The 15,754-nt window shown below is 46.0% G+C and overlaps 2 protein-coding genes across 3 annotated transcripts; one reads left to right on the forward strand and one right to left on the reverse strand.

The window, feature by feature from the left end:
* The first annotated feature begins 782 nt into the window (after positions 1-782).
* Positions 783-4,130, forward strand: LOC116778459 (exopolyphosphatase PRUNE1). Of its 2 annotated transcripts, none has more exons than XM_032672468.2 (7): positions 783-986; positions 1,299-1,573; positions 2,239-2,525; positions 2,773-2,893; positions 3,220-3,349; positions 3,503-3,655; positions 3,974-4,130. In XM_032672468.2, the coding sequence occupies exons 1-7, from the start codon at positions 951-953 to the stop codon at positions 4,115-4,117; spliced, it is 1,146 nt and encodes a 381-aa protein (XP_032528359.2). In that variant the 5' UTR covers positions 783-950; the 3' UTR covers positions 4,118-4,130. The 2 variants fall into 2 exon arrangements, with proteins under 2 accessions (XP_032528359.2, XP_061381758.1); XM_061525774.1 differs by having other exon boundaries at positions 3,515-3,655.
* A 1,076-nt stretch (positions 4,131-5,206) lies between these two features.
* Positions 5,207-14,612, reverse strand: LOC116778460 (cytoplasmic FMR1-interacting protein). The gene is made up of 26 exons (XM_032672469.2): positions 14,315-14,612; positions 12,338-12,474; positions 11,754-11,933; positions 11,505-11,686; positions 11,272-11,399; positions 11,103-11,200; positions 10,876-10,980; positions 10,667-10,752; positions 10,217-10,529; positions 9,927-10,141; positions 9,723-9,853; positions 9,442-9,612; positions 9,185-9,267; positions 8,954-9,096; positions 8,574-8,747; positions 8,355-8,502; positions 8,188-8,274; positions 7,909-8,108; positions 7,685-7,818; positions 7,123-7,314; positions 6,909-7,033; positions 6,575-6,653; positions 6,284-6,378; positions 6,002-6,180; positions 5,681-5,891; positions 5,207-5,588 (listed from the first exon to the last, which is right to left on the reverse strand). Exons 1-26 carry the CDS (start codon positions 14,388-14,390, stop codon positions 5,436-5,438), a joined length of 3,825 nt encoding a protein of 1,274 aa, XP_032528360.1. The 5' UTR covers positions 14,391-14,612; the 3' UTR covers positions 5,207-5,435.
* Positions 14,613-15,754: the final 1,142 nt, after the last annotated feature.

Here is a 15,754-nt window from a genome sequence, read left to right on the forward strand (position 1 = left end):
TTCTAAAAATGTTATTTAGGGTTACGATTCCAAAGTTAAAAATAATAAAAATTAACAACAATAACCGAAAATGGTTATAGTTTGACCGATTTTCTAGGTTTTTCTAAAATGAACATAATTTTTCAAACTACGTGGGATAGATTTTTTTTCTCATTTTTCACATTAAGGTTACAATCAATCCTGTCACCCCGTATCGGTTTGACGTTGAATTCTAGGACATCCTGTATTTCTATTTGTCAAAACCTTAGATTTTGAAACACATCGGCCCTAGCAAGAGTATTCACATAAAGTTGAACCGAATGTTTTATCTACCTGGAAGACCTTTATGGAAATTAAATTTCGGACACTAGAGATGGCTAAACATACTTCGGTGTGAGAGATCTCAGTTAAGGCTAAATAATTTCACACTACATCAGCAACACGTTTAACCCTTAACTGGTATCGTAAAATTGACTAACGTAGCTGGTTTTGTGGGCGTCGCTCAGCCCCCACTAAACCAAATCTTCTAGGATACAAATGTTCGCAATATTATTTAAGTTTTATTTAAATAAATAGGAACTTCTTACTCAACTAAATCCAAACAAAATAGACGTGCAAGAATTCGACGGTATTTATGATAAAAATAATGAAGGTAACCTCATTACAACTAGAAAAGCCAAATCCGCCGTCCGTCTGTAGCTCCGCAACTAATGCTTTTTGTGTTGTGTTGCGGTTTCTACTGACTAGCTCTCTTCTGGCAACACTCAATGACAGTCAGTGACAAGTGACAACTGACGTTGAAGTTTTAACACTAATAACGTTTGGTTTGAAATGTAATAAATTATAATATGTGTTTTTAGGTCATATTTAAAAAAAAACAACAGGAACAAAATGTGTTTTTATATTAACAATTACGATATTTTATTGAACTTTACATAAAACTAAGTAACTTCAACAAAACAACAATTATAATGGAAGAATACTTAACGACGACGATCACCAAATTGGTTCGTAAAATTGTTTTAAATGATAATAACTTGAAGATTTATAAAGTTAGAAAATCTCATTTCAAATAGATATTTAAACATGCTCCATAATATTTATATTTTCCATTTAACTATCATTTCTTCAATCTACGACAAGATTTTCTATCATTGTTGTTAGAGGCTTAGTTGTTTAATTAATTTAAACCTAAAGCAGATATTTTATCACTTATTATTTTGCTGCTGAACATATACACTAGATGTAATATTGATGGAGGGCGAGCGAGCCTACGTTTTATTCCCATATTTTAAAAACGAAATCTCAACATGTTCTAGAAAGCCAACAATTACAATGAGTTGACCCTAGTTCTTGGCAACGAGAGTTGTGACCTGGACTCTGCTGTGAGTGCTCTGGTGTACGCCGCGTTCCTTCACTGGCAGTACTCCCAAATAAAATGTAAAGCTTGCACCAGAAAATACAGAGACGAAAGCTACAAGGACGATATCTTCGTACCCATCCTCGACGTGGAGAGAAATGATTATCCTATAAAGACGGATGTGGTGTATTGTTTGAAGAAACACGGCATCGATGAAACAAATCTGATATTCAGGTGAGTGTCTCATAATTTAATGAAACTGAGTGTTACTTAATGTAAGAACGACACCAGCTACAAACAGCAGGAGCTCATCTCGTGTGAGCCACTGGGATGCATGTACAGTGTCAGATCAGCATATAGAATTAAATTCATACTTACCGAGGACATTGTAACAGAAAAATAATTACTTTACCAGACATTGTGTTGAAGAGATAAGACGTATCCACATACACTTGTTTTAACAAAGTGTTCTCATAAACCTAGCTGTGTGTCGTAGAGCAGACTGGGTTTAAAAGACTCTTTATATGAAGTCACTCATAATGTATTAAGTTACTCTTTTAAATTATTTTAATCACTATGAGGAGAAAGAGAAAAGTTCCTTCTTATTGAACTCCTAGCAAATGTTTTTTGAAGTGAAGCTTCTTATGCGACTAACAATAAGGTTGCGTTATACATTTAACGCTCCTGGGGGGAAAAAAGAGACAGCGAGAGGGAATACGCGGCGCTCGAACTTGTGAGTAATGTTAATAAAGTTTGTCTTAAAGAAACACGAAAAAATCCTCAGTAATCAATGTCCACCCCGTCCTACTTTCATTGTCACATTACCAAGGTCCACTTCATCCGCGCGGAGGGACTCCTATATATTCATTTTTTTTATCGTATGTCGTTCTCGATTCTAGAGACGACATTGACATCCGTCAGTTAGTGACGAAGAGTAAGATGAGTGTGGTGCTGACCGACCACCACTTCCTGTCGCGGAGGTACGACTTCCTGTCGCCCTTCGTGTCGGAGATCATCGACCACCGGCCGGTGGTGAACGCGTCCTTCAACGACATCCGCACCACCATACAGACGGTGGGCTCGTGCTGCACCCTCGTCACGCACAGGATACGAGACCTCACCAACCTGCTGGCCAAGGACGGAGACTTCTTCGGCGCCTACCCCGTGACCGCCGACTTGTTACACAGTGAGATGAGCTGCATTACATATCAGCCAGGTCGCTTCAACTCATGCTAGAAACGATAAACTTTTTCAGGATCTTTGAAGCACTTTCACATTCACAAATTAATATTAACAATCATAAAAAAGAAGCACACACGCGGACACTATTTAGTTCAATTTAGTGTGACTTCGTTTTACGCACAAATGTTCTCTCCTTTACCTCTGAGCGTAGTCTCGTAGCTTGTCTTTATTTCGTATTTTTGTATGGGCAGGTGTGATCTTGCTGGACACCGCGAACTTCTCCAAGGAAGTGAACAAAGCGACTCCCAGCGACGAGGACGCCGTGTTGTATCTCGAGTGCCTCATAAAGCCAGCGGACTACCAGAAGGAGAGGTCTCTCGCCTGTTATAGTGTTGTGTAAACCGGCAGTGTGTGTGCGTGTGTGCGTGTGCGCGTGTGCGCGCGCGTTTGTGTGTGTGTGTGTTTGTTCCTCTGTTTGTAACAACCGATTGCTATTAACCTTATTCCCAGCAGACTAAACAGAGACGCGTGTTGCGCCGGACGTGAAGGACTCACGTATGTGTCTGAGAGTCTGTCAGTAGTATTATAACAGCTTCCTTTTTTCGTTTGTTCTGGCAGATGCTGTGGACGGTCAGAGGTACTCATCAATGTTGTCTATTAATATAAATCTTAAGTACAACTGGACGCCTTGGTTCCAGGTCCTCGAAGGTGCTGCAGCTGTTATCGGCTCGAGGCGACGTGTCCTCCCTCAGCTCCTCGCAGCTGCTGAGGAAGGATCTCAAGATCCTGGGAGACGTCCTTGTACCGAGCTTGCCGGTACTGGTCAAGGTATATGTACTCTCTACATATTATCTACATGTTGCGGCGTGTTCTGAGCATCGCCAGTCCGTCCGTCTGGCGCCGGCTCCTTCATCACAGACCGATGTCGTTTGATTTCACAATTTTCATTTAGTTTGATAGTTTTATAACAATTCCTTAAAGGATTTTCTTCAGCGGCCGGACTGCACGGCGTCCGTCGTTGAAGCGTTGAAGACGAACCACTGCGCCGTCGCTTTACTCCTCGGCATGGACTTGACGAAGGAGCTGCAGAGAGACGGAGCTGTGATCGGACTCACTGAAGACAAGGCGACTCAGGTACACCGCAGGCAGACACCTAAGAAGCGTGTCTCAAGTCAATTCAACAAACATCCTCCTCCCTGCTAATATTATTATTAAAGCGGCTTCTGAGGAAGTGCTCTCGTACTGAATGGATTTTGATGTAACTTTTCTACAAAACGTGTAATGCATGCCGACACACAGCATACAACGCGGCTCCGAGCGGTGGAGCGACGCGGACGATAGGTGGCGCTGATAGATAGCTAACTAACACACGTCCTCGCGGGACGCACAGTCCTCGTGCGCCAGGAGAGGTCGCGGCTGGAAGCTGGGACTAAATGTAGCGACGTGTTTCAGCTGTTCAAGTACCTCGCGGGGTTTTCGTCGCTGGGCCTGGTCCGCGGGGGCATGGCTGGTGGGGTTTACTTCACGCAGAGCGACCTGTCCGCCACCAGGAAGCAGTACATGACCATGCTGGCCAACTACATAGGAAATAAATAACTAACACACTGAACGGCTCAGTCATTGCCATCCGCGGCACTCGGCGCCGGGGAACTCCCGGCTGACGACTTTATGATGAGATCTGAACCGTCTTCCACACAAATATATAAAAAAATCGGTAGTTTTTGTGAAAGGAATTCAAAGACCGCTCCCTGGAGGACGGTTCAGGTTGAGGTGTGGGTTCGCTAGCAGGAGTTCCCTCGGCATGGAACTGTCACCTTTTAAAGGTTGTGGGTCGACTTGACCTGCGACTCTGTATATAAATATTTATATTTAGAATTCTAAAAAAATCATTAAGAAGTATAGTTGTCTTATAAAGCCAGTAGTTTTCAATAAAAAAATCAAACCTTAACTAGAACAGACTTATTATTAATTTTAAACCAAAAAACCTTAAATAAGTTAAATTTAATTAACGAATACACAAGTCACGTCGAGGAATCCTTCCCCGCGTGAGAGTGTTGGGGTGCGCTTCATATAATGCTAGTGCCGCCGTCTGTCTGAAAGAAAAACAAAGTTTTTCCTGGTCGTACTTCACTATCCCAGCACCACTTGACGGCAGGTGCTGATGGAGTAACGGTCCGCGCACTCCAGCCTGAACGGAACCAATTTTAAAAGGCACTTAACTTTATTCTTACTAATAGTCGGATGGCACGTCCCTAGGAGCAGCTCGGACGGTGGCGGTCGGCCGCACTTGGTGGAAATGTTTGAAACGACGATAACTTGCGTGAAACAGATTTAAGACGAAACGTCTCATCATTCACCGCGCGGGCGCCGGGTCCATGATGCAGGGAGAGGAGCTTCAACAGTACCTGGGGCTCGCGACCCAGGTGTAGGTTTAAGTGGCCCCTAACTAACGCGCGTTAAACGCTCACCTCCACCGTCCAGACTCCTCCTTCATAATCAAATTGAAAAGAACCTACTAAGACTCCTCCAAGAATGAACTGATGCTAGTTCTGGACAGGCCTGAGTCTTGTAGAGAGATAGCTGTTATACCTCTCGCTCACACTTCTCCCGCGTACAAACATTCGAAGACAGGTGACTAAGTTGTAATTTTTCTTAAATATTATAAAAAATAAATGAAACGAGACGTTTGGAATACGCAGGACTATAATAAAGATACATTCATGACAGAAACGAAATACGCTAAGGACATTAAATACTGAACGTGTGGCGGGAAACACACCGCCGGGTCACCTGGACGCTGACTTATAGTGCAACTACTGTGAGCGAGTCTGTGACGTCAGAGCTCAGTATATGTTGGCTGACTAATTCATATTCCTCGAGTATTACTGGACAAATGACCCATCCAACGCGTGTCCTAGGGGTGGTGGGCGGCGGGCGGGGGGTAGCACCGCACGTGTTCGACTCCCGAGCGCTCGTCGTCCGCGGCCAGGTGTCGGGACAACACGCTGAAGATCTGGGAGTTCAACACCTGGAAGCGACGGATGCGGTCCACCATCCGCTTGAGGGGCTGGAACATATCACAGCACAAACGTGTGGCTAATAGGTCCGAGTTCAGTGCTAGAGTACAAAATATGTTGTCATGTGTGTTTGTCCACGTACGATTCCCTTGACGAGCTCGTCCTTGCCGTCCACCCTCTGCACCCTGAGGATGTGGTAGCAGAAGTCGAGCGCCTCGAAGCGTCTCTGCTGCCCCAGCAGGGCGATGATGGTGCAGCCCGCCCAGTGCAGGCCCTCGCCGAACAGCTCCTCCACCGTGAACTGCGTGTCGCCCACCGGGATGCAGTACAGGAACTGCAGGGCGGACCACAGCCTGGCGGAGAGATATTTGCTACAGACAGTGCTCTCAGGCACTAGAATAACCGATTCGGTGCTATTGGAATGTCCTCGATGTCGAGGAGCGGTTGGTGTAGGGACAGGGACCTGTGGAACTCGGCGGTGTCGTCGGTGTGAATGTAGGTGTGTTGTGAGGAGGGCGGCGCGGGCCAGGCCGGCGCGCTCAGCACGGCCTTGAGGCGTCTCAGCACCACCGAGAACAGGGACAGGCCGCAGCACAGGCGCTCGCGAGTCAGCAGGTCACCCTCGCGAGACAGCTGGCTTTGCTGGACAAACAGACGGGTGGAGTTATTTCGTTGCCGTTCCAGCTCCGAGACAACCGGAGCGTGTCATCATCTCCGGACCCGCCAACCCGTACACCACGCCCACCTTGGCCGTTCCGTATTTCTCCACGTTCTGCACTATCTGTAGCGGGGCGTACTTGGCTTCGAGTCGCTTCTGCTTGGTCTCCGGCTTCTCTCCCTCTGTCGAACATCAACAATGTAATTAACAACTTATTGCTTCAACGTTAAACGGTTGCTGACACGAGACCAGAACCAACACTGACAAGACACGGCGGCGCAGGTTGTAGAGCGACGGTCACGAACCGACAGGCTGCTGGTTCGGAGCCGGTTGGCGATGTGTTTTTATACATTTACTTTATACAACCGTATGACTGACCTGCGGTGAAGGGTCGCGGCAGAATGTTCTGGAAGGGAGCCGCGTGCAGCAGGTCCGTCACCTCCTCCTGACTCAGCGCCTGGAACAGACATGCGTGGTCAGAGAGACGAGCGAGCGACAGACGGCGACGCCGATGGGATGGGTGACCAGATATACATTAAACGAGCTGATTACACTTTCAAAAGGTCGATGGAAAGAGAAGACATGACCCGATAGAGACGGAAAAAACGGAACAACGACAAGAAAAATGATTTACAAAAACCTTGAAAGACGTCTGTTGTGATATGAACTACAATACAAGGTTGAATATAACACGTGTGTGTGTCGTCAGTACCTGTTCTATCAACATACAGAACAGGATGATGTTCCCCAGTTCCCGGAACGAGTGGAACAGCTCGGTCCTGGCGTCCGGGTACTGCACGATGTCCGTCAGCTGGGCGTGGTAGTAACCCAGCACACCTGGAACAGCAGCTCCTTAGTCTCGGGGGCTCTGAACATGTCTCAATAGTGTTGAGATCACCGAGTCAGTATCTAAGGTGTGTGCCGACCGTTGGACCCGTAGTCGTATCGGGGTAGCTTGCAGTGGCGCGGCATGGCGGCGGCCAGGGCTCGCGTGAACTGCGCCAGGTTCCCGTGCAGCAACATGCGCGCCACGCCCAGCAGCTCCGACACCACCACCGACACGCCCTGGTAGCCCAGCAGACGCACCAGCGAGTGCAGGTGCTGCGGACCCACGAACCCTGCGAGGGACAGAGAGAGATAGAGAGAGAGGTTTAATGACAGAAACATTACTATACGGATATATGCAACTGAAGTTCGGAGATAATTAGATATTTATATATTAGGATTGTATTGATGTAATTATTGATTGTATTGTTGTAATTGTAACTTAGCGCCCTCTGTCGCCTGTGAGTCGTCACCCCACACTATGTGCTGTCACATCGTTCCTTATGTTGCGGAGAGTTGGTTCAAAACCCGTTCAGTATATTATATCAACGGTATTCCACCATATTTTTCTAATCGCTTGACATCGAGCCGGCGGCCGGTCTAGCAACCAGTTTAACTTGAACCTGAGTCTGTAAGTCGTGGAAAGTATGGCGCGATTCTGACCGTTGTACTGCGCGTACTGGGCGGAGTATGCCAGGCTGAGCTGCTTGGAGCCCCACAGCACGGCGTGGCCGAACTGCTGGGGCTTCTCGCGGACCACCGGCGCGGCGAACTGGATCCCGCGACACTTCACGAACCTGACGACACACACACACATACACATACTGAACAGGTGTGCTTATTATATGAAGCCATAATAAAAGAGCCGTGTGTGAGAGAGTTCGCACCGGTCGGTGGCGGCGTTGTAGCAGTAGTTGGGCAGGAAGTCGTAGTTGAGCTCCCAGAACACGTGCAGCGTGATGCGGCCGTACGGAGCTAGCACGCCGTGGTCCGACTCGCGGAGGATGGCGTCGAACTCGTCCAGGGTCAGGTAGCGGGACAGCAGCTTGTGGCACAGGCGGTTCACGGCGATAAGACCCTCCAGCTCCTGGGGAGGAGGGAGTGAGAGTGAGCGAGCGAGTGAGAGAGGGTTGCGTATTCATGTAAAGGTAAGAGAAGAGTCAGACCACAACGCCCGTGATATCTCCAGCCTCGAACTTGGCGACGGCCGCGTCCAGCGCGCGGTGCATGTCAGCGTTGATCCTCTGCGCCACCTTCACACACGACACATTATCATAAGCGGTCAACACGAGCCACGAGTGTCAGCGGGCGACTATTGAGAGGGGATCCTCACCAGCGCGCACAGGTCCACGTGCCGGCCAAGCAGCGCCACGTGTCTCTGTCTCAGCAGCGAGGCGTACCTGCCGGCGCCCCCGGCCGAGGGCGCAGCGCCCGCGCCTCGGGCAGCGCAGTCCGCGCGGTATCGGGTGTCCAGCAACATACTGGGAACAAGCACACCGTTACACCAGCCCCGGCCCGCGCCTTCCCCCCTTTCCCCTCATCCAGGACTCACCTGGCCGCCAGCTGCTTGTAGTGCGAGTACACGAGCTCGGACAGCTTGTACACGAACTGGTCGAAGCACAGATTGACCTCGGCCTCCACCTCGTCGTACAGGAACTGCTTCTTGAACACCGTCAGGGCGTACTGCGCCGAGTCGTTGTACAGGTCCAGAGGATACAACACGTACCTGACGGAACACACGCCTCATCATCTACACTAGGAAGACACTCAGACGCGACGGTCTGCTTGTACGAGTACGGAGTGTCGGGGAGGACTCAACTGATTGTGTGAGAGCTACTTGAGCCACTTTGCAACCGGCTTTAGAACTGTTTGTTGAATATGAAGTGAGAGAGAGAGGAAAAGAGATGCGTGTGTATGTGTATAAATACTGACTCCATCATGGAGGGGTCCTTGCTGCGGAGGATGTGCTCGGTGAGGATCCAGGGCATGGACATCTCTATGGGGAACTGGATCCTCTTCTCCATGGTGATGAGGTCGTTACACTCCTCGTTGTGCTGGTGGCGGACCGTACACTTCTGCACACGCGAGGGTCAGCGACATATTAACACTTGGCAGTGCGAAATCCGTGAATAAAGCATTCTGGTGTCATGGTGGAGTACTCACGTTGACCTTCCTGCCCATGGTCATCTCCAGGTAGAACTCGCGGTACCACAGCTGGGACAGGTCGCAGCACTTGGACAGGCTGTCTGGAGATACAGAGAACGGACCAACCGTCACACACAATCTTGATACACGTGTATTTAAAAAAAAGCCATACAACAAAGGACTTTGTAGGTGACTTGATTAAAAAAAATCCATGGGCACGAGTAGTTCCGGAACCCATAACCTCTGGAAAGTGGCATTCCAGGTGTTAAACTTACCGGCCAGGTTCAGCAGGTAGGTCCAGTAGAAGCTCTGCCTGTGGAAGGTCTCTATCTGCTGGAGGATGCCGGCGTCCAGGTCCTTGCGGAGAGTCCTGCGGCCGCCGCTTTTGTCGCTTATGAGGGCCTCCAGCTGGGTGCGCACCATGTACAGCTGGGTCGACGACGGACCTGGGAGATTAGATTATAACAAAAGAATTTATTGACAGAACTCGGTGAAGGGCAGTATAGTGTCTACTGTCTAGTATGAACACGTGTGTGCGGGTGTGTGTACTACTGACCCACGTTCCTCCGCGGCACCTTGATGGTGAAGCTGTTCTCGGAGTCCTTCTTCCCTCGCAGCGCCGGGTCCTGCTGCGGCTCGCACCCCCGCGCCCAGTCGCCGCAGGTCTCCCTCACCGACACTATGATGCTGTCGACTTTATATGTCAGTAACACGAACAGTACTTCTTCATCTCCACTCCTCCACTCCCCGCTCCCCTCACCTCCTGATGAGGTCCTTTTTGTTCTTGATGGCCTTCCGCAGCGGTTCCCTCAGCGCCAGCGTGACGAAGTCCTGCAGCTCGGCGTAGATGGCCCTCCTCGCGGCGTCCGCGAACACGGTCTCCATCCGCGCCATGAGCACCTGCAGACCCTTGATCATGGCGACCACCTCGATCACCGCGAACTTCTCCTCCGACGTGTAGTTGTACCGGGTGGCCTGGCGAGTGCGACACGTTCTGCTTCACGTCCTCTGTTATATGTTGACTGTAGTGCATCGGGCGCGGCGTCTTACCCGCTCATACTCCTCGGCGTCCGGCGGACAGCGCGGGTTGGTGGCGTGGTCTGTGGGGTGCAGCAGCTTCCAGGAGCACAGTTCGGTGAGCACGGAGCACCAGGACGACAGCAGCTGCAGGCCCCGCAGACACAGCTCGCAGACCGCGCGGTTCTCGGCGTCGGAGCCGGCCTCCTTGAAGGTTGTGGTGACCTCGTTGCTGTACCTCGCCAGCTCCGAGATGTAGTCCTGGTGCTCGTCGCGGATCTGAGGCAGGTGCACCATCAGGTCCGCCTGGGGCGACGGCGGGCTCGGACTGGACGACAGCGGCCACCTGCAAGCACAGGGCCAGATATATATATACACAGCGGCTACAAGTTACAAGTTTTAATGAACATAAACGCAGCACAGACACGCGTCGCCGTCTCCATGCTGGACGTTTATGTGTTGATAACGAGCGAGGATACTGACTTGCTGGGGTCGTAGTGCTTGGAGCGCTTGATGTAGTTGAAAGGAGCGATCTGCATGTCCCCGAACAGCGGCACCACCTCCAGGTTCTGGCAGAAGTTAATGAGTTTCATTATAATAGAAGACAAACACACACAGTCAAGGCTCCGGCTTGCTAGCGACAGTTATATACTCGTGTCCTTGAATGACAGCGATCCAGGACCAACGCGTACCTTGAAGATCCTGTCGATGCGGTCGAGCCTTATCTTCTTCTTCTGGTCCAGCCGGTTGATGTTGCACACCTCGGAGTCCATGAGGAACAGACCGAACCCCATCACCTGTGACCATGTTATATAATAAGGAACCCGTACATCGCGAGGAGCCGGACTCGACCCCGCGACCCCGGCGTGTGTCCCGGTCACCGAGACCACTGATCCGTCGTGTCTTAATGTAACCTCACCTTCACCAGCATGTGTTTCTCTGAGGGCGTCAGATACATCTTGGTCTCGAACATGTGCACACAGATGTTGACCACGTCACACAGCAGGTCCTCGTACCCTGGAACACACATGTCATGGTTGTACCGCGTGTCACCCCGTGTTGCCGCGTGTAACTCTACTGTACCGTACCAGTGATCTTCTCCAGCGCGTCCTTGACCGTGTCTCTTATCTTGTTCTGCGTGGCGAGGAACATGGACAGGTTCTGAGACTCCTGCAGACTCTGGCTGTCCGACATCACCTTCAGGAACTGAGCGGCGCTGGAGGGGGGAGGGGGAGGGTCGTTATATATATATATATATATTTATATATATATGAGACGAAAACTTGAAATTTATTGTTATATTATGAGAGCCGGCACCCACCGCCTGTAGGTGGAGTAGTCGTTCTTGACGGAGCTCTTCATATTCTTCAGTTCGTCCAACACCGCGAACATGTTGACGAACTTGCCAAGCGTGAGGAGGTAGGCCTCGGAGACGAAGTCGCGTCGCTTCTCGGCGTGACACAGCCGCCGGACCTCGCCGCAGAACCGCTCTATAGCCTTGCGCTGTAACACACACACGTTAGACTCGAACCCGCGACTCCCGGGGTGAGTGCTCTGAACGTCGGCGCACCTGGAAGTACATGAACTGCAGCAGCTTGTTGACCTCTGGAGCCAACACCTGCACGGTCCTCTCGTAGATGTGGACCCTGTCGGGTTGCTCGTTGGACCTCGGCTGAGGGATAGCGCGACTGCAGCATCTCCAGGTGTACAGCATCACCGCGTGGGCGTTACCCTGCTCCAGCAGTTCGTTCTAGGAGAATATTACAGTTATTATAAATATGTAAAAATCTGACCTCCTCTTTCTTAAGCAACAGCGTCTTTCCTGGTGTCTGTCTCGTGTGCTTCAGACTTCTTTGTAAACCGAATAAACCATGACACATAACATATACAATTGTATTTAATCTTCAAAATCTAATTCTCATTCTCATCAAATTTCTCATTTCTAACGACCAAATAAAATAGCAATTACGTAAAGATAAATCCTTTGATATCTCATCACATGCTTATAGTACAGTTGGCCGAGGGAACTGACTGCTATATTACAGATACAGCAGGTTCAAACCCAGCTTGTGTCAATAAGTTTTTAAAAAAGAGTTATAATTATCAGATTGATTGAAAGAATGCTGAGAATGAATTGAGTGAAGATCGGCTAACCAGGTTGGCGTGGACGGTGGCCTCCTCAATGTACTTGGCGATGCCGGTGACGAAGCCATTCCGATCCTCAAAGTTGGTGTCAAAGTTGGCCTGGTAGAGGATGGAACATGGCGCGGCCTCTATACAGGGCTGCTCGTCTACAACACATGATTATATATATATATATATATATATAGAAATATATCACAGCAGAACTACAAGTTACGTAAAGCTAACGGTTTTGAATGTACTGAGCATTTTGTTTAATTTTAAATACACACTCCCGAGGTTCCGGTTACTATGCAGCGACCGTGATGATTTCAGTATACAAGTTAGATGCCAATCTCTTGTCACAGCTGTGGTCTGTGTTATCTCCATGTCTCAATAGCTCACAGTTTTAAAGCTCACACATTCGGGACACAAAAACATTGCTCATATACACACAACAGACAAAGTTATGAGTCACAGCTTTGTAGAATGATGAAGTTAAATAAATGAGGTTGTAGGTGACAGGTAGTGTGTGATGGATTGCTTGTGACAGTATCAGGTATACAATAAATGGAAAGAAAACTTCAACTTTTTTCATAATAAACATATCATCATCATCATCAGCCTATCACCACGCTTGCTCAAGATGGGTAGGCGATTTCAAACTTATAATTTTAAAGTATAAGACCAGGTTTCCTCGCGATGTTTTCCTTCACCGTCCGTCAGTGGTGTCTAAATACTCTTACAAAGTACATATGACTCGGAAAAGATTACATTGGTACTTGGCAGGTTTCGAAACCGCGCCCTCACGTATGAGAGGCGGGCCTTTAACCTCCGGGCCACCACAGCTGAATAAACATATATATATATATAATAAATCCTCAGAGTGAGATCCCAGATGATGATGAATGACCACTAAATTGTGTGATACATAAAGTTACTTCTCAATTTGACCAGTTGTTATGATGATGAGGTGGAAAATACAGTGTCAACTCAATATAACGACACTCATTTTAACAACAAACTCTCATAAGCCTCAAAATCAATTGCCTTTGGTTGGTTTTGCTTGTCTACCATACAATGATATACTCTACATAGCATCACACCCACTATCAATAAAGACACCAATTAAGTTGTAATAAGTGCCTTTTAAGTTGCTTAAGTTAGTAAAAACTGCGCAGCTGTTTAGGTCCTTCTGTTGCTTTGTTATCCTAGCCCGCAACAAACACGACTGCCAGCATCATATAATAAACTTTATAAAAAATTTGTTCTTTTGTGTACACATTGGGATTGCTTGCACATGTACACTGTTATATGGAAAAACAAAGAAAAAATTCTCCAAGCTGAGGGCAAGGGAAAATCTAAAAAATTAAAGAGATCAAAATATGACAAGGAAATTTTAGATGCAGTAAGAAAAACTCTGGATCAAGAGCAAGGGGATGAAGAAAATGAGCCTGAGCCTCCGCCGAGCATTAAAAAATCTCGTGGAGCTGCTCAATTATTAGAAAATTATTTACTTTATCAGCAAATGCCTCAATATCGCAAGATATGTATAAAATATAACAAAATTACTGGTACAGCAAAAGACGCCATCCAAAAGCAACACACTATACGCAATAGCCTTCAAATAAGATTCTTTTTATGTACATAACTACTAACGCTAGTCTGACATAAACTTTTTATTTTTTTAATTCTGATTTTTCTTCTCTCAGTTTAACGACAACTCTCTATAACCCCATAAAATGTATAGTCCCTTTATTGTCGTTATATAGGGTTTACGCTGTAATAAATTCATTTACAAGGTTCTTCATCAGTTATTTTAAATCAAAATTGTCAATAACAGAATTTACTCTTCGATATAGTCAGAATATTACGCTGGGATTCACACAGGATATTGATATATATATACATTCGAATGCATAATCAGACGGTTAGTTGATACAGATAAGACTGTGTAGTAATTACGGAAACGACTTTAATACACACGAAACATCCTCACAACACACCCACCTGGTAAAGTTAGCTCATCCAGGACATCCACGTTGCTCAACGCATCAGAAAGGGACACCTTTTCACTCACAGACATGATTTATATTTTGATAAACACGGAAAGAACAAGTCCAATACACAGTCGATATTTTGCTGCACTAGATTGTCACAGCAGTTAGTACTGCCGCAATATCATACGTAACTTAATTCATTTAGTCGTTGAATTTAACAGTTTCACAACTATTTGATCTCTAATGAATCATTAGTTCATACAAAATATACTTCAGTAAATAAACACCCCACCTAGCTATTAGCTTTATGAGTGACAGTTATAAAGATTAGTGTTGCACTACGGTCACTGAATGTTAATAAATTACGGTAAATATATTATCGGTTATTTTATTAAAATTATTTTATTGCAAAAATACGTTTAACTAGTTCATAATATTAAAACGACAACGATCAACTAAATAGACATATAGTATTTGAAAACGTATTTGAAGATAACTTTATTGAAAAAAATTTTTATATCTCATTCTGAAATTATGCAACCAAGTACCAACAACATACATGTATATTAAAGTATTATACTTTTTTAAAAAGAAGGTAACATTCAAAATTTTTCAACACTCTAAGTAAAGTTTGTAATAAATTACATGGTTATAATGCATGCCACTTTATACAATACCTACCTGATATCTTTAATAATATCTTTTTAGACTTGGAGGATTGAAAATCATACTTTTTTGTATTGTTATATTTAAATAATTTGTAATTTAAGAGGGAATGAGACAGCTAGATACATTTCAGTTTACTTATATTTCATTATTAATAGGTAATACTAATTCAGTAATTAAATCAGAGTTTATTTTTCCCGATGAAATATGTAAGCAAATCATTTAAATGAAACTAATATTTTTCCTATATACTACGCGTGATTTATTTTTGTAAAAAACTAACTAACTTGTGTAACTGTGATCACGGTAGCTGAAAAGAAACCGAAATGCCGGGAGTATTTAGTTTTTTACAAAAATAAATTACGCGTAGTTTATCCGAAAAATATTAGTTACTTTTAAATAAATAAAACTCGCGAAAATCTTAGATCTCAAATTTACAGGTCGTCTTATATTGTCGTCATTTCTTTCCCTATCAGATCAAGCTCATTTGAGGGAGAAAAATTAAACAAAAAACTACTATTAAAGAAATTGATATATTCATCATCTATGATTATTTAATAAAGTCAATAATTGGGTACATAACTACCTCGTAACAATATTTTGGCGCCATATTCATGACACTAATTTTAAAATTGGAACGAAATTGTGGCTCGTGCCTTATATCAAAATGAACACATACTTTTAATTAATATAAATACTTGAATATATTGCATTCTAGTTATAAAGAAACTACTTGAATCCACTAACCTATGTATCGTTAACAATCATCATTGTCTGCCTTCGT

Source organism: Danaus plexippus, chromosome 31 (assembly GCF_018135715.1).
Source record: "Danaus plexippus chromosome 31, MEX_DaPlex, whole genome shotgun sequence".
Lineage (NCBI taxonomy): Eukaryota > Metazoa > Arthropoda > Insecta > Lepidoptera > Nymphalidae > Danaus > Danaus plexippus.